General features: G+C 37.9%; 1 protein-coding gene across 6 annotated transcripts in view; it reads right to left on the reverse strand.

The window, feature by feature from the left end:
* TENM1 (teneurin transmembrane protein 1) overlaps positions 1-24676 on the reverse strand; it is an 813967-nt gene that overhangs the window by 223167 nt on the left and 566124 nt on the right. For all 6 annotated transcript variants that reach the window (XM_072336858.1, XM_072336859.1, XM_072336863.1 and 3 more), the window contains one exon: positions 4275-4553. In XM_072336858.1, coding sequence (XP_072192959.1) covers positions 4275-4491 — 217 coding nt within the window. In that variant the 5' untranslated portion in view covers positions 4492-4553. The remainder of the gene's footprint in view (positions 1-4274; positions 4554-24676) is intronic.

The following is a 24676-nucleotide window of genomic DNA, read 5'->3' on the forward strand; positions in this document are numbered from 1 at the left end:
AATATATCTGTCTTGCCAGGAAATACACGTTTGCCTAACCTAGAAATTTACCGCCGTATGCTCATTTTGTTAATGATCAATACACTTTATCATGCCAATGACTCAATTCCAGATGCTTATCCTATCAGGGATTCATTCCTCTCAACTAGCATTTTCTACAAATCTATAATTAGCCTAAAAGCAATATAGCTTTTTTTTTTTTTAATATATTTGTGGAATACAACTTCCTTCATATCTACTTTGGTTGAAACAGCGAAAGCTGTGGAAGAAAACAGGGTTTTAATGATGTAAAAGTGTCACAAGCAAACTAGAAATAAAAACACTTATGGTACATTTGTGAGAACTTATTTCCTCACAGCCAGGTCCATCAATGAGTTTCCTAGCAAGAAAACATTTCTAATGGCTTCTGCCAATTCTATCCCAGCTTTTTCAAGCACAAAACACTGTGTTTACCAGTTCTTCCCAGAATTAATTTACTATGTTTGCCAATATCCACAAGCTACATGATATCAGGTCTGGCAGGAATTCATAACATCTTCTTGCCAGGATGAGATATTGTAGATTTACATATCTTCAGATCGGCAGGAGTTTGAACATTCCAGTGATTAAAAAACAAAAACAAAAAATGCATCTTAAGATGCACTTATCATACAACTAGCAATGACTTTTCAGGAATGAATGACACTGGCAGGAGATTTTTCTATCTGTTTGCAGTGAGTTGGTAGGTGAGCAAACCATGGCTGAGCTTGCAACATTCTGTGGTATCATTTGTTAAATCTAAACTGTCAGATAACTACAAGGTTTTGAAACAAATAACTCCAGAACTGCAGCTGACCAGGCACTGCACTCTCCAAGAGGGACATAAGTACTAGAACTCAGGAAGACCATCTAGAAATGACTATTTAATTGACAGTCTCTCAACAGATTAATTCCATCTTTGCTGTAGATTTTCTCTCATATTCCCATCTATTAAACTTGTGAAAATTGACCAAGATATCAGTTCTCTTTGAAGAATAAGAATTGAGAGAAAATTTCAGGAAAGGCAAGGAATACAAGAATAACATTAGTTATTCTTATTAGTTATAACATATTCTTTATGTTAACATAAAGTTAAGTATTTTGCATCCGGGTGTTGTTTTCAATGTGTAAAACCAAAACATTATCATTTCCAATCTCACATGAGCTTTCAAACAAAATGCAAAATTACAGTTTATGCAGATTGCCTATATATCCACACACACTCACATAATCTCAAAGCTTTTCACAGAAATAAATCAAGAACACTGAAAGTCATAATGAAATAGTCAAACTGCCCATATAGAAAACACTAAAACAAAACTTCTAGAAATTGCTGAGATATATCAATACAATATTCTGAGATACGAATCACATATACAATGTTCTTATGTACGTTAATGGAGATAGAAATTCTTCCAGTTTCCATACACATCTGAATGATTCCACAAAATACGATCAATACAAATATATTCATCTATATTTGTTCTTGTTAGAAGCTCCTCTGTACTATTATTTTATTCTGAAATGATGTTCTTCTCACATTCGATCATTAGAATTCACATTTGACTGCTGTCTCACCCTTAATCATTATCACTTTATTCGTGACTGTTACTGTGTGCCTATTTTCTCAACTACTCTCACACCTTTCATGCATGAAGCTCATGGATTTTACCCTCATTCTGCAATCCATTAGTTCATCACCTACTGGGTACTGTTTCAATTGTAGCTAGTGGCTAGAGAAGAACACCTGAGTATGCAACTATAGATATATCTTTAGCTTTAAAATTTAGATTTTTTTTATTTTTATTTTTTTTTCAGTCTTAAGTAATACAAAGGGACACTGTGATTTTTGTTTTATTTTCTTTTGTTTTTTAAGTTCCAAAGATGTGCCAAACATGAGAAAAGCTGTCTAATGGATTCATGGCAAATTCACAGTTCAAAATGGAACCTGCTCTTTTTCTAGTACCGACTGAGCAAATAAATACCAACATTCACCAGGAACTCTAAAACTCAGAGTACCCACACCATTAAGCCTGGCTGCCCTTTTGGAAACAGTAAGACAGTACTGCAGTCAAATCAAACTCCGGCTGGAGTCTAAACATTTACACTCAGCTTTTATAATCTTTTTTTACTCCTGTCTGAATTTTGAACTCAGCTGAGGTTGCCTCAAGGTAAGCAATTGTTCAGGTGCTTCCCTCCACACTGACAAGCTACCACTAGGCTGAAGAGCTTTGCTTGCAAACATGAACATCGAACCTCACACTGCAGTTTGAAGCAGTACAAATCTGCATTGCTTCTAAGAAGAAAAATACATAGGTTTTAAAATAGAAGACTTGCATATTCATATGGTATCTCCTAAAAATTAATTTGCCTGAAAAAAATCTTCTGGCATGTATTTCCAATAAAATCATTTTACAATATGAGTGTAAAATACCTGCTGGCATGCTAAAGCATCAATTTGATTCCTAACATATCAGTCCTGAATAAGTTAGGTAAGTTCATGCCTGACAGCTTCTTGCAGAAATGCACACTAATTTGACTTTCTCCAACATTATTAACATGACTGCTTTCAGAAGCACTGTTCTGGAAGAATAAATTTAGCACATGACACAGGCTGGTTCCCTGTGCCTACAGCTGAGTGACTACAAACTTCATGCTTTTGTATAGGCCACCAACACTACAGCTAACATGGGCCCCTGCAGCAGTAAACTCTACAGATATGGAGCTCTTCAAGGTCTGGCAATGCAGAGGTTAAGATTTCAGTGCTTAAACTTTCACAAATTAGGTAGCTGCTTTAAAGAGGTCTATAGTACATTTACATTATCTCCAGCCACAGTAACATAGACATATCTTCATTACCCAAGCTCTCCTAAGAAGAGAGCAAGATCAAGTTATTTATCATGAGTCAAACATATTGGTGAAGTTTTCTATAGTACTCAAGATTTGTATTCACGACTTTTTCTTCCCCACTACTGGAGAGAACACATGTACATGTATAGAGGCTATCTCTGGCAGCTGGCTAATTATTCTCCCATGAATTACAGGTACTTTCAGACAACACCAGCACTACAAAATTGACTGATCTGTAGTAAAAGTTAGAAGGCTATATGAACTATGTAGCACAGCTATTCAGATTTTTGCATTAATTTACACATCACAGAGGAGACCATTTTTTCCCATCTTCAAAATCATATTCGCGATTTTCTTGTCAAAAAATGAAAATTATTTTAATACCTAGAAAACTAGGGAAAGCTTTTGCTGAGTGAGGGGTGGAAGGTTGTTTTATTTTACTTTAAAGTGAGTACAGAATTTTTTATCTGAGAAATAGTGGGTACATGATAATGGATCAATTTAACCACTTCCTTGAAAAGCAGGAAGGGGACTGCTCACAGAGACCTTTTCTTCTACTTTGAGGGCAGAGGCCCCCTCTGCTTTTGATAAGTACTCCAGTTCCTAAAAATACTCTTCTTTCCCCACCACCCTGCCTAAATTTGTGATGAAACTAAAGGCAAGAGATAAGCCACCAGTCTGTATTAAGTGCATTAAATTCAGCATGCAAGTTACCAGGAGAAGCAGTCCATTGCGGAATGCTGCAGTAAATGTGGCACATTTTCTTCCACTTTAGTCTCAATTTTCATCCTTTATCTGTATCCAAACAGTAGCTTTTCCTAACCTTGGCTGCAGCATCATAAGCTCTCAAATATTTCTCCGAGACTCCTGTCCATGTCAAGCAAAAGGCCAAAAAAAACCTTCCCACCCCCAAACCTCCAAAACAACGACCCCAAAACAAAATCCTAAGCCATCTGATAATTATTTTCAATTTTTAAATAGACTTCAAAAATTGCAGATTTTGTTAAGGGTACGGTAGCATTTGAATTCATTGTAAACATATGCAGAGACAACCCACAAAATCAAGCTGATTTTGTACCAAGATCCACACAACACATGTAAATATAGTAAATCGTTACCCACTCAAGGCTACTGAGAAGGGCAGTCACTGCTATGGAGAATTTTGTCAATCATGTGATGGTATCCAGAATGTCACTAAGTCCACACTGTTAGAATTATACTTCTAAAAGAAAACTCCTACATTTCTGATATTATAACACAGTTAAAAAACAAAAAAAAAAAAACAGTAAAAAGAAAGTTATTGCTACATGCCTTTGTAAACAAAATGTCTGCTTGCCTGCTAGCATGATATTATTTCAAAGTAATCAAAAAGTGATATTTTTGTAGTTAGAAAAGAAACAGTTTACCTTGTGTGGATTGGTCAATGTTTTTTCTTTTCCTGCTTTGACTGTTGTAGTTCAGTCTTAGCTCTTGGCTATATTCATTCAGAGTTTCTCTTGAGTCATAAGATTGCCTTTGCTTTCTGCCATCTTCACTTTCATCTGAAGAACTTGTGTAAGTTAGATCCACTTCATGTTTAACTTTTGACAGTGGCTGGTAGGGTTTGCAGTCCATCTGCTCCATCTCTGGCTGAATAGGCTCAAAATCATGAAAACAAGCAACTGGAATTCCTTAAGGAAAGAGTCCTGGGAAATTAAAGAAAAACACAAACAATAAGCCCATGCAGATATCATATTAACTCTCAAAAGCCCAGCTTTATTTACAGTCAATATAAACCAATTAAACTGTATTTGAATCAAGATGATTCAGCAGAAAATATGTCTTATTTTGCTGTTTTACTTTTAAAAAATGGTATTAAAATAACAGTAACTTTATGTACTAACCCACTATAACAAGCAATAAACATACCTTATGAACAGAATTTAGAAAATAATCAGACATATTAAAAACAAGAATATGCCTCTGTTACTCTACAAGAGCAAGCAGTGGTTCTGGAAGAGGACATTTTCCTTTCAGACTGTGTGGGCATCTCTTTTTCCTTCTCATCACCTGTCTAAACTCTTACTGACATGGGGGCCATGCTGATCCTCAACAAAACCTTCTGAACTGCAATTTGCAGTTTGGGATGTCATTAAAATGATGTTCAAATCCAGTATCGTTAAAATCAAGTGGGCTGCATTTGCATGCACAACTGGTGTACTTGTTGTACGATCCTGCTTTCATGAAGCTGTTTCCATCATGCATTTTAATGCAAACTCTGTGATGAAATATCAGGAATGGGTGATACACCTTCTACAGCAGCAACTTGTTTCTCAGTCAGTGAGCTCTGAGAAAGTTTGCTGTTTTACTTAGACTAACAGATGGCTATTATCTTACACAATGAAATGTAACAAAAAGAGGGCTGTAGATATCACTAATAGATGACCAAAACCAAGCAAGTTAGACAAGATTTTACTTAATGAAAAAGAAATTTATCACATCTTCATAATGATTTTGAAGTCAGCAATGGAGAGAAGTAAGTTAATGCCTGGTCTGTTCTCAGCCTAACTTCCCATCTGCAACATGGACTTGTAATCCCACACATCCTCAGCAACCACAGAAACAGCAAAGACATAGAAGCACAAACATTACAGAAAGCACTTCTTGTTGCAGAACTACAGAGTTGAATTTGAAACTTCTGAAATTGAAGGCTTAAAAAAAATCAACGCTACCACTGTGTTTGAGCACAGCAAAAGTACATCTCCTGTGGGCCCCCAATACTTTTGAAGCAGGAGTGGCAAATATGGTGCACAAAGAGGAAATAAGGCTTCTGGCACCCTGACAGGAGAGTAGAACCAAGCTGCACGGACAAAGAGGCTAAAGACAACTCTGCTCAAAACAAAATCTCGGGGAGCTTTATCCAACTATTTAACCAGAGATGGAACAGCTCTTCAGAAACAAATTGAAAAGGACTTGAATAAAGAGGTATAGCATACCAAAAGGAAAAAAAGAAGCTCAAATCTCTTACACAACAAAGCGGACTTGAAAGCATACTAGTTAATAAAAACTCTTCAACAGGGAAAAGGAAAACAAAAAGCTGAGCCAAACAAGCTTCCTGTCTGACAGAGACACATGCATTGGGGACACAAGGCTCCATGCTCTGGGTATGAACACATCAAATCTTGTTGTTAAGATGGTTTGTAGACAAGCTACTATTAAGAGCTATCTACTTTTCAAAGGCTATTTGCCTAAACAATTTAATACTATTTACCAACATTTCCTAAATAAATACTCATTTTATGAGTTGCTTTAATACTCTGTGACAGAAGAACTCAAAGGTGTTGTGATTCGAATGCATGAGGGTGATTTAAAAGATTACCTGATGGCTCTGTAGAGATGGTCAGTGATGGGGAAAAGCCTCCCCATACATCCTATCTGACAGAGCAAAATGAAATGATACTATAGAAATGAGGGGAAAATGGGGAGAAACAGAGGGCATCTGCTGACAAGGTGCAGGAGATGACAGATATTGTGTAGTGAAGGCAGTGTGTCTTCCTTCCAGAACTACAAAACATTCAACCTGACATACTTAGCTCCTTAGTGGAGTTTTAAAGCACACTGGTGTAAAACAGTAACAGAAAGAAAAACCTGAGCACTTTTGGGCACACCTTTTGCTCTCAAGGTAGAATCACAGAATTCCTGGGGTAGGAAAGGACCTCCAGAGATCATCCAGTCCAACCCCCCAAAGCAGATTGTACAGGAAAACATCCCAGAGATGGAGACCCCACAGCCTCTCTATTCAGCTTGTTTCAGTGCTACGAATGATTTAGGAACACTTAAAACTCATGACCTACTTAGAAGTACCCCAACCACATTCCCCATACTCTGGGACCCCCTGATATCTCCTGCAGGCCTACAGAGTCACATCTCCACCTGCAGGGTGCTGAGGCCTGGCCCACCTGTGCACACTGCAGTGCAGCCTTTCATAGTGCAAGACCATGACAACCAGGGGCCAGATCTAACCCTGGCTGACTACAAGGCACCAGGAGCTGTGCTTGGGTTTCTTTTATTTTCACTTGGGGTGTGAATGTGCCATAAAGCCATGGCTACATAGCTCAATGTGAAAGCAGGTTATAAATCATTTGCAAGATACGGAAAAAGACATCATAAACTTTTTCAACACGAAGTTTTACAAGCCAGGAACACACAGTAAAGTTGAGAGCAGTTCTTTGCATTTTTCCACAGCAAAAGTTACTTAAATTCACTTAAATTTAGCAAATGATGGTATGTTACGAAAACTTGAATTTAAACACCAGCAATTAAATACTACACTTTCTTTCATATTTTTTGTTGGAAGAAGACAATGTAATAAACAACAACCAAAATGCTGGAGTAAGATGGAAGTTTAAAGAATATTGCCTGAATGTTGACACAGGTTTCTGTTCAAATAACCGGCCTTCAAGTAACTAAACAAAACACCCAACTGATCAATATCCAGCTGACCTTGTCAGCAAAATAATCAAGTCTCATAAAAGCTTACAGTTCCTCTAAGTGACCTTTGTATGAGTGTCTTAATACTCTCCTTCTCACATAGTACTTTTTTCATCTTTTCATTAGCTTTCTGTCATTGAAAGTTTTAACACAACATTTAACAAAATATAAACCTTACAAAGATATATCAATATGTTATATCTAATATATCAATTATATAAAATAATGTTTTCATGTAGGCACTGAAATGCATATACTACTCAACCAAACGCTAAAATGGATATCACACAGTTAACAATTGGATTTCTAGAAGAACATACAACTACTATTTCTAGAAGAACATACAACATACATTCCCAATCAAACATTGTTTTGCACATTCCCCAAGCCTCACAAAAGCTCTATTTGATGGGAAAACATCAAATTAAGTCATGGAATTAACACAGATATGTATACACATTGAGGCTTTTAATGCATTTTTTATGCAACTTTAAAATACATATTGTGCACATGTTTAGAAAGAATTTTCACATGCCACTTATACTAAAACTCTCTCACATCTACTACCCCACCTTCATATTCAGCTTAGATACTTGCTGAAACACAATAATGTCAGGGCAACTGTGGCCAACAAGAAGGCCTGTGAAAAGGTGCATTCACACAGTCATCAATATGTGTTTTATAACAAAGCTCACTGTATGAGTTTTACTTCCTAAAAGCCTTGTGCTCAAATACAGCAATGCCACAGAGATCACATTAATTTAGCAGTGCTTTGCAAAAAATCCTATCAGGGTACTCATTTCATATGAAGATTTCTATGCTGACTATCCGCCACCAACACATCCTCAGTGGTCTGTGGTATATCCAGCTAGCTAGCAGGAAACACAGTGTTATTTACAGATGTTAGGATATGCATAATGGGGCTGAAGAAGGTATTCCATAAGCATATGTGAACATGAAGCACTGGGACCTTTTTTGGCCTTAGCTAATCATTACATCCAATCCTCAGACTGGACTCATAAACTAATCAAATAATTACTTTGCAAAATGTTGGATCCTCAGATTGAAACCACATAGAATTAAAATGCAATTGCAGTTATGATGCTAAAACATAAGCAAGCAATATTCATTGTTTGCAATATGAATTCAAAAGACGGCCTTCAGTAATTCCTTTTTTCAGTCTCAGTGAGTTGTTCTATCAATTATGACCACCAAATGCACATCTGCTCAGTTCTCTCATATATTACTTTGCCTTCAACATACACCCTGATTTGAAAGTTATCATTTGCTTATTACATCTTCAGACATCTGATTTCTGAAAACGAATGACTAAGCAGAAACTGCATCTCTGGGTAGCTGAAGGCAAAATGATAGCATCGTTATTATGCAAATCTATTCTGATATACAAAACTGTAATAAACAAATGGCAAACCAAAAGCAAAAAAGCAAACACAAGATTTAAATCTCTGAGAAATGCAATACTGGGGAAGAAAAAGAAACAACAAAAGAAAACAACCTTAAGACCTTGTGCAGACCATCAAAACCACGACCCTCAAATATTTAAGTACGAAAAACAAAGAAGTCCTTTCATCTTTTTAAGCTCTAAATTTTACATAACAGTTAGGCAGATTGAGAAAGCTAACAGCTAAAACAGCTGAACAGCCATATACTAGGGACAGGCTAGTTCCTAGATGGCATATACATAAAATGAGATAGCAATAGAAACTTATATGGAAAGTCTGTTTAGTTTTGCAGGATGAAAGCAGTTAATACTTTCCTCCAGAAGGAAAAAAAGTCGTACAACAACCAAGAAAGAGAAACTGAAGTTATCTCTAAAAGACTGATGAAAGATTGCAAAGAATCTGAAAAACAAACGAACAAATCAAAAAGTAACCTAAATTTACGTTAACATTTTTAGTGGATTACCAATTTGGAGCACATCAGAAGATGATGGAAGATGGCATAACAATGTGTGAATCACTGAATATAATGTGGCCGGCATTTCTCTGCGTATAAGATTCTGAAAGTGATACATTGCAAAATTCCTGCCTTAGAGTGGACTACATAGTAAGTAAGACATGCATACGCAAAATGCAGCTTTCAGAAACACACCACGGGTTTAACACACTCCCTAGAGGGAACGTGATTTTAACCTGTAGGTAAAATATATTTCTCCATACGTTTACATGCTGTGATAGACTGAAAAGGGATAAGTTTCATTTCCATATTTAATAGCCTTCATTCCAAATTACTCAAAGTATAATTTCATTTTAGTTAGCAAAATAATTCAAAATGTTTTCCCTTTTATCCACAGTTTCAGAGAGGAACCACTACAGAATAAAACCATAAATAAAGTAAGTCAGGTTGCTGCAGACCAACAAGACCGTAAGCCTGACAGTGAACTGAAAAACATACATTATGTCAGCTGCTCAACTGTGATACCCAATTCTTGGCCAACATGCGCACTGCACTTGGAGAATTGCTACTGACTGCAGAATCACACAAATCCCTAATGCTTTCTTTTGGATGTCAGTCATCTGTTGCTTGTGAGCACGGGGGTTCAAGCGCAAAAGATCAGTCTGTAATGCTGGTAGGTGATGTGCATCCATGATTCATGGAAACACATCCTGGACAGGCTCAGAATATTCTCTGGAGCACAGATCATTCTGGAAAACTGTTATTTAGATAATGCATTTGCAGATTATATTACAGGATAACTAATGCACACTTTAAATTTCAGATCAAGAAAACATCTTGAAAAATACTTCAAAGCATTGCAGCATCTCAAAGCTTCATTTGGAGTGCTGCAAATGTGAAGGAAGTCTGTGATTGATACCTACTGATCCAGTACAGAACACAGGAACATCACCTGATTCCTATCTGTAAGTAGGGATGATACAGGGAAGTGTTACCTGGGTAAGTGCGTAGGCTGAGCTTACTCCTACACATATCCCTCAGAAGTCATTTATGACTCCAGGATGTACCATCAGGAAATTTGCCAGTGCTTACTGAACATCTGTGGAGACTGAACAGTGGATGTGAACACAGCAAGGCAGCAGGTGGTGCATTTCAGCAGTGGCAGCAGTACCAGTGGGGCACCTTCACTGGTGTAAATTTTTAGAGCAGCATGCAGGCTTTTGTTCATGGCTGGCAAAATGCACAGCTAATGGTGTTGGCTGTTGAAAAGTAGTGTGAGAATTTGTTCTAGCAAATAGAGTTATTGTGCTCTTTCTATCTGTTGTAGCTTTCATGGAAATAAATAATGGGAGGCATTACTTTCAGAGTGACCTATGTATTTAGCATGCAAGTGCCATCATTCATCTAACAACAGATTACAATAAGTGAGGTGTATACGTACTTATGTATATGCCTATAGGAATAAGGGGATCTTCACCTAGTAAGCAAGTATTGACCTCTGTAACACACTGTGCTTTAAAATACACTGACATGGTGTTGTATTAGAAAACTGAGCTGTGTTTTTGCTATTTGTTGATAATGCAGATTGTACGGTCATTAAATTGAGATAATTACTGCTATGTCCCTCTTCCAACTGTGTGCCTAATTAAGACGACCCAGTAATCCCTAATTAGCAACAAGACTTAAAAAAAAACACAATTTAGTAGCTAAGAGATTGCAAAAAATGGAAATAACGTGTTCAATTCGGACATTACTAATTTCTTGAGATACCAATTTAAATTTTTTAATAAAATAAGGTTAGCACATGAGAACAATTTGCAACACATCAATACCATGAAACATGTAAGAAACCAAAGTATTAGATTGTTTGATACTAGAATGCATTGGCAATGGCATTTGAAACATTCAGTTTCCATTTCTGTTTTTTCCTGGTTTTAATTAGAATAAGGAAAGAATTCTTCATTGAAAAAAAAAAAAGAGTGTTTTTCACTAGAGCACTTATGGACATATCAAAGCACAAGAATAAGTATCGTTCTTCTTGATAAAACCAAAGCTTTGATCAGTTGACATCACAGTGAACAAAGGCACAAAAAGGGAAGTTATTTCTTTCTGGCGCTGTACTTGTGCTTTCATTCTTCTCTCTATGAAAGACCCCACAAGACATCACAGAACATCTCAGGGGGCCTCAGCTATTTTCTTTTCCACTTGCAAAACCAAAAAACCCTACCAAACAAACATCTCTGAAACAAAACGTTAAAGCCTCCCAACTGAATATTGCCAATGAGACATGGTATCTTAAATATTATCATAATCTCTCATCTCGTCTACTGCTCAGTTTTGTTGTGGCTTGTTACACTGTTTTGATTAAAGTTCTGCAAAAAGGAATAATTGATTCATTATTTTTGCTATATTATAACATCAGGGATTTCTGAAGCAGAACTGATTTTTAGTGTCAGGTCAGTTTCCAGCACAGCCTAAAATGTCTGAGCACTCAGACCAGACATATAATCTTATATATATAAGTTTAAATACCCAAATTAATTTGCACAGCAGTTGTGTTAGAAGAACTTCTACTTGCAAAGCCAGCTCAATTGACTACACATAGAAAACAAACTTTTCACTCTTTTCCTACATACTTCGTTTTCTTAACTTTTGCTCTTCCAATTCTAGAAAGAAATGTCATCAATTATTATGCAGTTTTGACATCATGTAAGTTAAAACTTAAAAAGCTTTTTAGGCATTTGATGTACTTTTTTTTTCTCCAAGAAGACCTGCGTACTGCCTTGACCACACAGCCAACATCTGCATCGCCTCCATTTGAAGTATCACTCAGGTTGCTGTTCGCATGCCTGACACCATCACGCCTGAGAACTTATCTTACTGTTCCTTTTCTTCTTGCTTTGATGTCTGCCAAAGTATTCGGTGTCTTCAAGTGCCATTGTTCTGACAAGCAGACCCTCCCGATGGACTTGTACTGTATAGTGCGGCTCCCAGAAGTGCTATTATTTGAGCTGGTGTCAGATTGATTTTCCTTCTCTTCATGATAATGCTATGATCTTGTGGGATTGAAATTACTGCTGATTTATGCCTTGATGCAACCCCTCGAGAACTGCCTTGTATCAGCATGTCACCTATGAAAAGCTACATTTAAATCCTTGGAGATCTTTCTAGTGGAACCTTTGTTCTCATTTCAATAGAGAATCTTTTGTAATGGATGTTTGCTAGAAATTTCTCCTGCAAGTGCCAGGAGTCTTCTGTAGTGCAAACTGGAAGTACATTATGCACCTATTCATTTTTACCAGTCATAGCTGTGGGAGCCTTCTTGGCAGAGATGAATTTAAGATAAGTTCTCCATCCACGACCGCACACTTCTTGCAAGTTGATTATACCATTTTCTTCACAAAGGGCAGTGCCGGCACTGGAGAGAAGGAACGTTCCCAAGCTTTATTTCTAAAGGTTCACCTACACAAGGAAATGTAACTGACTAAAACCGTACAGCTACGCCTCCAGTGTTCCTGTGGAACTAATCCCTTTATGCATGGCATTCTTTTAGTTGGACTTTGGGAAACAATTTGCTGTGTTGTTTGAACATTATTCACATCTTTACATATTCTGCTTTTCAGTGTCATGGACATTTTTTGCTTTAGTAACATTTTTGTAAGCATTTTTTATTTTCTTCCATAAAACGTAGTATCTCTTGAGGAACAGTAACAGGTAGAAAATGATTTTACTTGTAAACAACTGACCCTCCAAGTGGTAATTAAAATCTTGCCTGTTTGTAAAAGTAGTTTCTGAAATGCTAAAATAATGCTAAAATAATATTTTTCTTTCCCACTGATAGAGCTAATTTAGCTAAAATAATTATTTTCTTTTGGTGTTCACATTTGCCTCCACAACAGAAGAGAGAAGACAGACATGGGGATGCAGCCATGTTTGTTATGACTTTATGAAGGACTTGGCCATCTATTTCTATACTAATAGATAATTCCATACTAGGGAAAACACGTTAGGTAGATAAAAATACCATACAAATTCAGACAGAAGTTCAGTGTAGAATATGAACTTGTTCAACTATCTATGAACTAAGCACGCACAATTTTTAATGAAAACCTTAGCCTCACTAACAACTATCATCATTTCCATTTAGAAATACTGCTTCGAGACAGGTGGCTATTGTGTATTTACTGATCCATTGCTACATAAAATACATTGTCACCTCTTCACACTTCTAGACAGACAGGACAAAAACTACTTCATTGAGGATGATTACTGATCAATTCCTATTTGTACAAGTCTTTTTTTCAGTGTAGGTGTCACTGATACAGATAGATACTGCCCTTTTTCTGAATTTAGACACAATTAGCAAAAATACTATAAGAGGGACTGAGGCTGACAATTTTTTTGTATTCTGCAATAAATAATGTTAGGACAAAAGCAGATAGCATTTGTTCCAACTGCTTCTTCCTCCTAAACAAGAAGCATGTAAGAAACCAAGTGGTTCCACTTTCCGGCCTTGGTGCAAGAGGAAGATGAGCCTCGAGGAAGTCAACAGAAGGTTTTGTGTTCCCCAGTGACTTCCAAGAGGGACAAGGATGATAACAACCCTACCACGGCTCCATCAGCTAGGAACAGTGAATTTGTGCCACTCCTCACTGATCAGAATAAGTTATCAAAACCATACATCATTTACCGAATTACATTAGTATCTCCTGTGATCACTCTGCCACTGCACTTCAAAAACACGCTCTCCTTAGCACTTCAGCAATAACTCCATTTAGATCAGCTTGCTTTCTTCAGCTGCAAAATCACAGGAAGAAGAAAGAGAAGGATGAAACTGAAATATGTAGCTTTTGTCTGTTGCCTTTGCACACATCTATGTATACACACGTACACGTATATGATTCTGTACAAGTTGCTTTTATAAAACAACAACACAAAACCATTATCCTTGCCTTACTATTAGGATCTGCTGTTGTCACGGTGAATCATTTTTCCTCAGGGATGCTGTGCGGATAACAATTCAGCTAATGTTAATTCTATTTACATTGGGAAAAAGTAGGAGGACTGTAATAGCTGTTTAACTGAAGCTCTCCTCTTTCATGAGCAAGTAAAATGTCACTTCCCTTTCCCAAAGCACCAAGAGGCTCCTTTTACTGTCACAGAACACAATTATATGTTAGGGCTTTGCTGTCTCTTTCCAGCCAACAAGGCAAGAAAATGACCTTTCTTTAACCTATGGCTGAATTGCATTATATTCAGTTCAGTGAACAGCCTTTTTTGTATTCTCCCGTATCAAGTGCCTTCTTACCGAGGTTAGGAGATGGGCACCTGCCTTTCACAGCTGCCAGTGATCTCACACTTTCCAAAAAACCCTTCCTTTCACTTGAGGAGGGCTGTTAACTCTCATCCCACATTTCAATCCCTGCTTTGTAACATTCAGCGCTGCAAGGAGCCTCCGCCAGCAGCGTTGGTTACTGGCTGCTTGTTCTGCTTTGTCTTATGTGCAGCTCTGCAGTGAAGAGAAAGAGACATTTCCCGCTACACAGGTATCAGCCGCGCTGGGTTACATGCCAGAGATACTGGGGGAAGCAAAAAAAAGTGGCTGTGACATTAATGAAGCAAACCACTGCTGATCAGCACAAGACAGAAAGTCAGCAGTGACGGATTTGAGAACATGATGCTGAGTGACAAATATCGCTGAAGAAAATGGCAGTGTTCAGTTGACACAGAGTATGGAGCTTTAAAATTAGGAAAGCCTACAGATAAAAGAATATCGGGGAAAACATCATGTATACACAGAGCTCATCTCCCAGACAGCCACAGAAATAAACACCCTCAGTAGATACCCAGCATCAGTTCTTTTGAACAGATTTCTCAGCCTCTTGTGTTGCAAATATTCACATTAACACTTCCAGGTGAACTGGAGCTCCAAGATTCAGCAGCTCCGCATGCAGCAAGAAGTTTTCTGACAACTGTTATTAGAGATGACTCAGACTAATCACTCCTCTGTCTAAGAAGGAAAGGTGTGTAGCTTGAGGACAGCTTCCTAAACACTGCCATTTCTCTGACATGTTGCTTGTTATGTTAATGCTTCAGGCACCTTACAACTGAGGTAAGATGGGACTGAGGACGCCAAAGGGGACATGGCAGTGGCATGGGCTACATCAGGCTCAGGGAGAGCTCCAGCTCCTCACTGAGCCCTGAGCTACTGCTGTAACACTGTGCTAAGACCAAATAGGAAGGAGAAAATGTACAAAATAAAATACAACACTCATTTCTTGTGCTACAGTAAAAGAAAGCTCGTTAGTTGACCCTTACATACATCTGGAAGCAATTCATGCCCCAGTGAGTGCTGCTTTGTGAAACATCTGGGGCTACATATTATGGCAAAGCCAGAATCCACTGAGTATGGACATCGCTCTGCAGAAGAGACCTCAATATGAGGTGCACCTGTGTACGTGATAGAGGTCCTATATCACTATGGAAGGACAAAAGTTTATTTTTTAGTGAAAATACAGTACAAAATTGTCTAAACATTTGCTTCCAGATATTGAATTCTGCAGCAGTAACACATCAAGCTGTCAAGATGTGTTTTTTCTCTGAAAATTGATACTGGCTTTGGAGTTTGATGTGAGTGAAAAAACCTCTATTATGAATAATGGAAGAAAAAACATCCTAATAAATATATGCATTAATCCCTCTTAAGAAGACTTACAGACATCTGCAGTGGGCTACACAACTGTAATTCTGGAATGAACATGTTTTGTCTGTAATAAAAAAGGAAACAAGCAAAAAAATACCAGCCCCTAAAACCAAATCCCAGACATCACCGCTATAGATGCAGAACACAATCTTTTTCCTAAAAGCACAAGTCTGGACATACTCCAAAAGCATGAGTTCTACCACCACGTTCATTTAGTAAACATCAGGCACTCAAACAGGCTTCCTTGTTGATGATTTTCACATACACAAATATGTATATATATATATAGTTTCAAAAATAGTGCAAGTAGAGTTGTTTTAATCTATGCAAATTTTTACTTCCCAGAAACAAATGCAGAAATTCCTCCCACACGTAGAACCTTCTTCTCTATTTTTTTAATAAAATGCAAGTAACACAAAGCTTCATGCTTAACAATAAACATGAAATTTGCTACTAAAGCGATCATTAAAGGGGCCATTTCTCATGTGAGCTTCAATGGTTCCTAACTCTGTTATTAACAGACTTCAAGCTAAGCTTTGATCAGGATTGGAGACCTAACCACAGTTAAAATACAGATAAAACAAATCTTTATTCTTAGCAGCATATCCAGCTCTTACAGCAGATATGACTTTGAACTACACACGGTACAGATGCCACCGTAGACAAATGGTAAAAAAGAAGGAGCTCCCATTCTGCACTGCTCCTGGGGTGAGCATTGCAGCTACAACACTCTGAAGGGTCAGCACTTCCCTTTCCAATGTAAACTTAGAGAAGGAAGCATTCCTTAAGCGATTGTGATACAGCAAGCATCATATTAACAAAAATAAGGATACAGTCAACTTATTGCTGGGAGGAGCTAAACAGCCGGGTGGAGGAACCCTTGGCTAATGCCTAGAACTGCTGAGAACAGACATGGGAATATGGACCTCATATTCCCATGTAACACAGGCCAGATCTGCAACAGTGATAGGCACTACAACTATAAGTAGGCTCACTATGTCCTGGGGATGTCAGTATTATGCAAAACTGAAGACCTACAGAAGTCCTAGTTGCACAGAGCTTAAGTCTCTTGACATGCACCACGAAAAAAAGCATTAAACCATGTAGCAACTCAGTTCTGCTCCTCTCTACCTCCAAATCCTGGATGTTAAGTAAAACACAATGGGATTTTCTTGCCTGAAATAGATTTGGGTATAAAGGCTAATTTTAAAACAATTTAAAAAAAAAAAAAGACAATGTCAGCACTCTCAACCCAATAATTATTAAGAACACACACTGCTTATCAGCAAAAAATGTCTGCTGGAAAGAACAAAGTAGGACGTTTGTACTTTTCTTTCCTCTTGTGTTTTCAGTTTATTCCTTTCTCTTTTAAAGACAAAAAACCACACACACATAAAAAAAGAGTTTAGTTAATACTATTTCTAAACACGAGTCCTTTGGTACGTGAAAAATTATTAATTTTCATGTGACAAACTGAAAAATACAGCTTTTTTGTTATTTGACTTGTTCAAATATAATGCATGCTTCATAAAAAAATAAAAACCAACACCGAAACAACAAATCCTGTTTCAGACTATGCTGTAAACAACGGTTCTGGAACCTCCCTGCATCCCCTGGTTTCTTATTTGACAGTTTTATAATTCATGATTGGAAAAAGGAGGGCAGTGAAATTACAAACATGCAGTATAAAGCTAAGGTCATCCTCCACGTTATCATCTCAATATTTAAAAATGAAGCCTGAGCAAACACAGGGAAACTGCTGGAGCTGCACTATTCACTGCTGCTCTGACTTTAGAAGTAGAATTACATTTTGCTTTGCTGGGGACCAGCGGCAGTGTGTGGTGCACGTGTTCTGAAAGCTGTCAGGAGCTGCACTGACTCACAGAGCATCCAGGAGCTCAGACCTACACCACACACACTTAGCAACACTGTGACGTAATTCTTCTGGTCGAGTAAGAGGACTAAGATGATGATTACATAAGCACTGGGAGAAGCACTGACAAAACCTGTCTTATTAGCAGCTTGAACGGGTCCGTTTTATTACACAGATGTCTGCAGTCTGAACTGGTTCAATAGCTTGGCTTTAAACCATCTTAAGCTGTATTTTAGCCACAAAGTAATTTGGATAACAAATAGCATTAGTTGAGCTTGCAATGAAAAAGCCCCCTTCATCTGTTTATGACAAAAGGAAAAGAGAAGTTGATAATCCAGTGAAAGTCTGTGGCACACAAGATGTTAAAAGTGAATTCAGAATTTTATAGTCTTTTTGGATAACATCCAAATGTTGGTGCACAGAGGTCTCAAATTAATCAGCTGACCAACACACTGAGCAAATTTGTCTCCCTGATGGCTTGAAACAAAAAAGAAAACGTGAGAAATTGAATTCTTATAGCATAAATACCTTGGGTGAAATCTGGAAGGTAATCAACATCGTCGTATTTACCAAACGTTCAAAGACTTAAATTAATGAGTGCTCCATGTTTATCTACCAAATTTCAATTTGCTAATAAACTACCCAGATCATCACTTCCCAAGTCAAATGGTTACAAGATGCAGTCAATAAATGCTTAATAATGATCAAATGTCTTTTTACATCAAAACAAACAACCCAAACTTAATGCAGCATACGATTTCATTAACTTCATTCATAAAAAAAGGGAAATGGGTCTGCTAGGGACACTGCTGTTTATAATAATGAAAAATAGGAAAGAAACAAGAACGTCCATTGAGCGACCTCTGATTACAATAGTACTAGTTCACGTTTTAGCTAATGGATACATGATCCCATACAGAATATGCAGAAGTAATGAGGACAAAATGTGGAGAAATCTGTCATAGGCGCACACACACACACAGCTGCCTCCTATCATCAGGGCCACTGCCAGGGGATATGGGTACTGATAGGCATCCCTTTTATCAGATTTATGTCATTTAAAAACAAAAAAAAAACATTATTAAAGAAATAAAGATACACCCAACTGCCAGCTTTTCAGTTCAGCATCCACTCTCAATTCCCGGCTGACGAAAGCTTATTTCTGATTGAGTCACATTAAGCGGTGAACTCCACAGTCAGTTTAGATTTTGTAATTCTGAGTTCTGTCAGCAGGATTTGGTTGATCTCAGCAGAGATGCACAAATTCCTAAGAAGTTAAGGTCTCCCAGATTTAAAATAAATAAATAAGGAACTTCAAGTTAATCATCAGAAACAGCCTAATCAGATTAAGGTTGTGAACTCTGGACTACTGCTGCGTTTGCCAGCAGCTCAGCACGCTTAATCCACAAGTGGATAATACGATACAAAGCATTTCTATTAAATATTCCCTTGAAAGACACTAAACCTATCATTTTGGTAAAGGAAACAAATATCTCTGCTAAATCTAATATGAGATTTAACCAAGATCTTTAAGTAAGTCATCAAGGGCTGTGACTGTTGCCATGTAAATCCTTTTTCTTGACAAAAACCTATTTCTTTAGGTATTTGAGCTCATTGTCATTCAAAAGAACATAATTAAACAAACATTTCACTAGAAATTTATTAGCGTTCATCCTTCTTAAAGCACCTTGTGCTAACAATTAAAAAAAAAACAATACAAAATTTCAGCACAGATGTTTCCAAGACACACCCATTAACAAGTGCACATAACCACTCCTCTTCCCTGGGCAATCTGATTTTCACCACATTTGTCCAGGGTTTCGTGCTGCCTCGTGCACCTCTTCATGTATTCTGAAGGTATCACAACCCTTTTCCTCCTACTTTATAGAAGCGTGCCCTGGCCTTGAAACTACTGATAGGACACTGAGGGTTCTGAACACAGGACACCTACAGGTCTTCCAATTAACAATGATAAAGACTTTGTTTTCACATGAAATATCACCTTCTATACATTACTGAGGAATAGTAAATTTCACCACTGCATTAATGTACACAAAAGGACAAATGTTAAAACCACTGTAATTTCAAGAGGCTTTTTTTTACAGGTAATGGTAAATTGTAAGGCTGGATTTTTTCCTGAATAAGCTGTGCTAGAACCTGACAGCATCTGGGAATACAAGTGGCAAGGCTTCCCACTACTACCCCACAAACTGTAAAGCTAGACTGCATGTAAAGATAACATTAGGACCCAACAGAAGAATTCTTCCTCTATTTCTTGTTCCTTTCTCCCTTACTTTCTATGAAATGGAAGGTTACTTTCCAGAAAATAGGTTCCTTCACCTTTATCTATATTGGAATGAAATAGCACAAAGCCATTTCAAAATACCATTTCATTACAAGTGGCTTAGTGCATACCACGTGCTATGTCACTTAGATTGCCTTATTAGCAAAGGTCATCCCCATAGTCTAATTTTACCAGGTACATTTTACTTGACAGTTAAGCTTGGGTGAATAAATACAGCTAACAGATTGAACAAGCCCTGCAGATGTTTCCTATCAACTCTTGACAAATGAGAGATAGATAAGGCCATACAGCTCTCATGAGTTGCTGATTTTGACATGCTGGTATCTGTACAAACTGTGCAATTACACGCAGAAATTAAAACTCTGCCACAGAATTCAATTTAGCTTGCAGCTAAGAAGCTGCAAATTACAAATCATCACAAATACGATACCATTCTATTACATGTCTGTCATGTATTAGACACGTGCCACAGAAGTTCTGGGGCCACCTAAGTGGTCTCAAACTATTTACCTAGCTATTTTACAATGAATACACAAAACCAACTTTCTGTGATTGGAGTAGGAATCTCTCAGTGACAAGTTTCTTTTTTATAGCTCTTTACAAAAAAAAACTAGAAATGTTTTTCTTTATCCCAGTGCTGCCCTCATGTTCTTTACATGGCTTTCTGCATCCCTTTTGGTCACCTCCTCAGACCTATCTATCTATCTATCTATCTCTTCCCTCCCTTCACATGCTCTTCGTGCCCAACCTGATCACACTCCGCCAAACGGACGGCACAGTGCCTGCACGTAGCTCAAACAAACAGCTGCACGCTTCTGAACACGTGTTCAGAACAAGTGCTGCATTTCAACTCCACACTCTATAATAGAGGTTAATTTTCACTTACGCTTCACCTGAAAGAGTGACAGGAACTCTTGTCTACCAGCCCTAAGATTTATCTCAGCCCCCTGTAGGAAAGCATTAAAATTTCATGGCACTGAAAAAAACTAATCAGACAATTCGTGCATAATCCCGCTCAGTTTACAATGAAATAAACTGTCTCAAGAACATGCAGTTTTAGAATATAAGCATACAATCTTTGAAGACTTCAAGATTTTCATCTGGGATTTTGGATATTGCGAGATACACAGCAGAGAGTCTTTGTTTCTGAAGTGCTGTTATAAACAATACTCTACTCCCACTGCAAGGTTAAGGGTAAGGAGAACACATACACATGGCTGATGTTTCCTCCATCCATATTTAAACACACAGCCCAAGGTGAAAGAAACAAAAGCCAAAGGAGTAACATGGGTATCATGGTCACTACTTCAGCAAGGCTCTTAGAGAGGAATTGCCAGAGAAAAATAGCATTTTATGGAAAGGACAAAAGGTGTATGATGCTGCTCTCCACCAGCTGTTCCTGGTCAGCCTTTTTTTCCCAGGATTGATTCCTTACAAGCAGAGCTCTTTACAGACAACAAGACAAGGGTTGCTCCTTTTCTGTCTGCAAAACTACCAGCTGAAATACCATGCTTATGTCACGCTCATGCAGCAAGTCTGAAGCTTCTGGAAGCGCTGGATTTACTGTGTCCACACTGCATAGCTGATCCACGCACACGCCATGAATCCAGAGTTCACATGCTTTGGGCTTGCCTGGAGCATGAACCACCTTACCAGACACACACTATAGGCTTGCACACATATGCAGTAGAAACTGTCAAGTATTCCCAGCAAAATAAAATTTTGCCCAAACAAAATTTCTGCAAAGAAAGCACAATGTGTTAGAACAGCATCCCTAACTGTATCACGTCTCCTGAGGTGGCCAGATCAGCTTTGGGACTTTCAGACCGACCCCTGCAAGGGGCTCAAGGAAGATGCTTACTCATACCTGAGACATCACAGGCTGGATTCATTTGCAGCAAAGTAATATTCAGGCAATTAAACTGCGTTGGGCAGGGAAGACAAAAGAGGCTCACACATTTCACTGCACACCTCCAAAATATGAGAGCATATCCAAGAGGTTATGCTGATAAATAACGAAAAGAGCTCTAACATGGAATAACCACGGATAGCAGATGGTTTAAAAGAACGATGTGTGTATTTGTGTCTTAAAGGCTATGCAAACAATACTGCATTGGGCTGTGTTGTTTTTTATTTTCATGCTATAAATCAGTTCTCACAATTTCCCATTCATTTTTTCACAGAAATGCTCAGAGTACATATTGGACAACTTCCAATTAGTTTTCATTTGTTTTCACAGAAGCAAAAACATTTTCTTTTTCTTTTGAACAAAGCAATCCTCTCAAACAGGAAGGTAAATTAACCAGCTTCTAATTCTCCAGTACCACTCATTTAACGATGTGAATATCAGATCTACAGCCAAGGGGTACTTCTTTTATTGTCTAAATAGTACTGTATCACTCTTCAGTACACCTAATAAAGAACAACTTGACTCTGAACACATTTTTGTAGTACAACTCCAGCAGCCACAAATGTATAAATATTGTCTCAATTTGTTTAACCATTTGTTTCCAGTTGATCAATTTGTCCCTATGAAAATTACAGAGATCAGTCTGAAATGTGCAGACCAGACACAAGCATTCCTTTGTTCATCAGAGAGATGCTACTAAAATGGGCTCATAGTTATGTGAAAGCATCAGCAGTTTTTGATTTCTTTGATAACGTTTATCCTCTCTGGATTTCTGATGAGCCCCCATTACTTTGCAGCTCCATGTCATGACTAGAGCCTCTAAGTAGAGCTACCCTTCCACTAATAACACAATCAGTTCCTTTTCCAGTCTCACCAGTAGGAGGAGACCTCAGTTACATTGGAAAAATATATATCCTTAATATCTATGTGAAGTCTGAATTTCCATCAATAGGTGGCAATACTGTAATGTGTGACATATGAAGCATACGTGTTTTGATGCATGCATATGCCCCCCAAAGTTTCTACATCTCTATGCTGTACTTTGTTATTTTTCCCTTTAAAATGTTACCCAATGCCATTTTTCAGCTACATACAAGTGAAAACTCTCTGGTTTGTGTGCTTTTTATAGAACTTATGTATCATCCTGACACTTTATTTTAGTGATTGTCCTTGATGAACTGCATCCCACATCAGCTCTGTTAGGAGGCAAGTACATGCATTTGGTCCGTGGACAGCTGGGTGACATATAGAGCTGCTCCAGAGGATCCAGAAGATTCCTCAAGCAGGATGAAGAGCTGCTCTTGTAACAGGTGGAGCCCACCTGACTGTGGGGGCACAGGTGTTACTTTGGGGGTGTTAAACCTCTCAGTTGTTTGTCATCTCAAACATATTTAATATATAAGTGTGATGCTGGGAAAATCCAATTTCTGAACAGAAAATTTCAGTCGTGACTCTTTTTATAGTGTGTCTTCTGTTGAGTCTCAAATCCAAAAGTGCTATGGGGAGGTAGTACCACTTTGTCACCCCTTCCCTCCCTGTACAGATGGCACGTGACACAGTAGGAGATGAAAAATTGCTGCTTAATGGAAAAAGTCAGGGTCTGGGATTTACTGGAGGTCAGAAACCTGATAATGGGAGAGTGAGCCTGCCCCTGCCCTGCCAGCAGCTGGGTTCCCTGAGTCCTCTGCCAGCTCCAAAAGCTCTGCTCTCAACCTGATCCCACCACAACACTCACCTGCACACAATGCTTTGTGCTAATTAATTCTCTTCCCAAATATGTTCATTTCTTTTTTAAACTTTTATCAGACCAAACAAGAATAGCACTTTAAAGCCTAGTGTTGCTAAACCTACATTTCTATAGATGCTGTTGGTCTATAGAGAAAAGGCAAAGCTTCAAAGAGACAGGATTATACAATGAGATAGCAGTTCAACACACACAGATATTCTTTTGTTATTTTCTCAACTACATTCATCTCCCTTTTCAACAGGGATTTTTTTTCTTTTTAAACTAAAGAAAAATCCAACTGTGTATTCCCAACTGATAAGAAATGTGTGTCAGTGCAACAGGAAAGCTGTAGAAATTTTGATAAAAGCTCTTTTATAAGGAAAAAAAAGGCATCAAAGAGGTTATGTTGGACAGCGTGTTAGTTATCATGGTTACAGCTGACCAAAGAAGGGGGCTTTCTCTACTACTTATCTTTGGATACTCCATTAATTTTCAGTTTAGCAGCAGTGTCACATGCTGGCTAGGGTTCAAATGTGATAAAAGAGACATATAAATGAAAGAGATTTGCAGATTACTTACAGAATCACAGAATTTTTCAAGGTTGGAAAAGACCTAGGAGATCATCTAGTCCAACCATTACCAATACTTCCCAGCTAAATCATATTCCTCAACGCAACATCCAAACGTTTCTTGAACACAATACTTAGATAACATTAAAAGTCATATCATAATTTAAACTATTTCTAGTATTATGAGGATAGTTAAAACCCATCAGGATTAACATCTCAGTATTGTACAAACTCATGAATTCATGCTCATAAATACAGGCATATCTCAATACACACACATTTAGAGCCACATCCCAGCAAAACTCTCATGTGGGAGCAGCACTTTTAATTCTACTT

The sequence above is a fragment of the Excalfactoria chinensis genome, chromosome 4 (assembly GCF_039878825.1).
Source record: "Excalfactoria chinensis isolate bCotChi1 chromosome 4, bCotChi1.hap2, whole genome shotgun sequence".
Lineage (NCBI taxonomy): Eukaryota > Metazoa > Chordata > Aves > Galliformes > Phasianidae > Excalfactoria > Excalfactoria chinensis.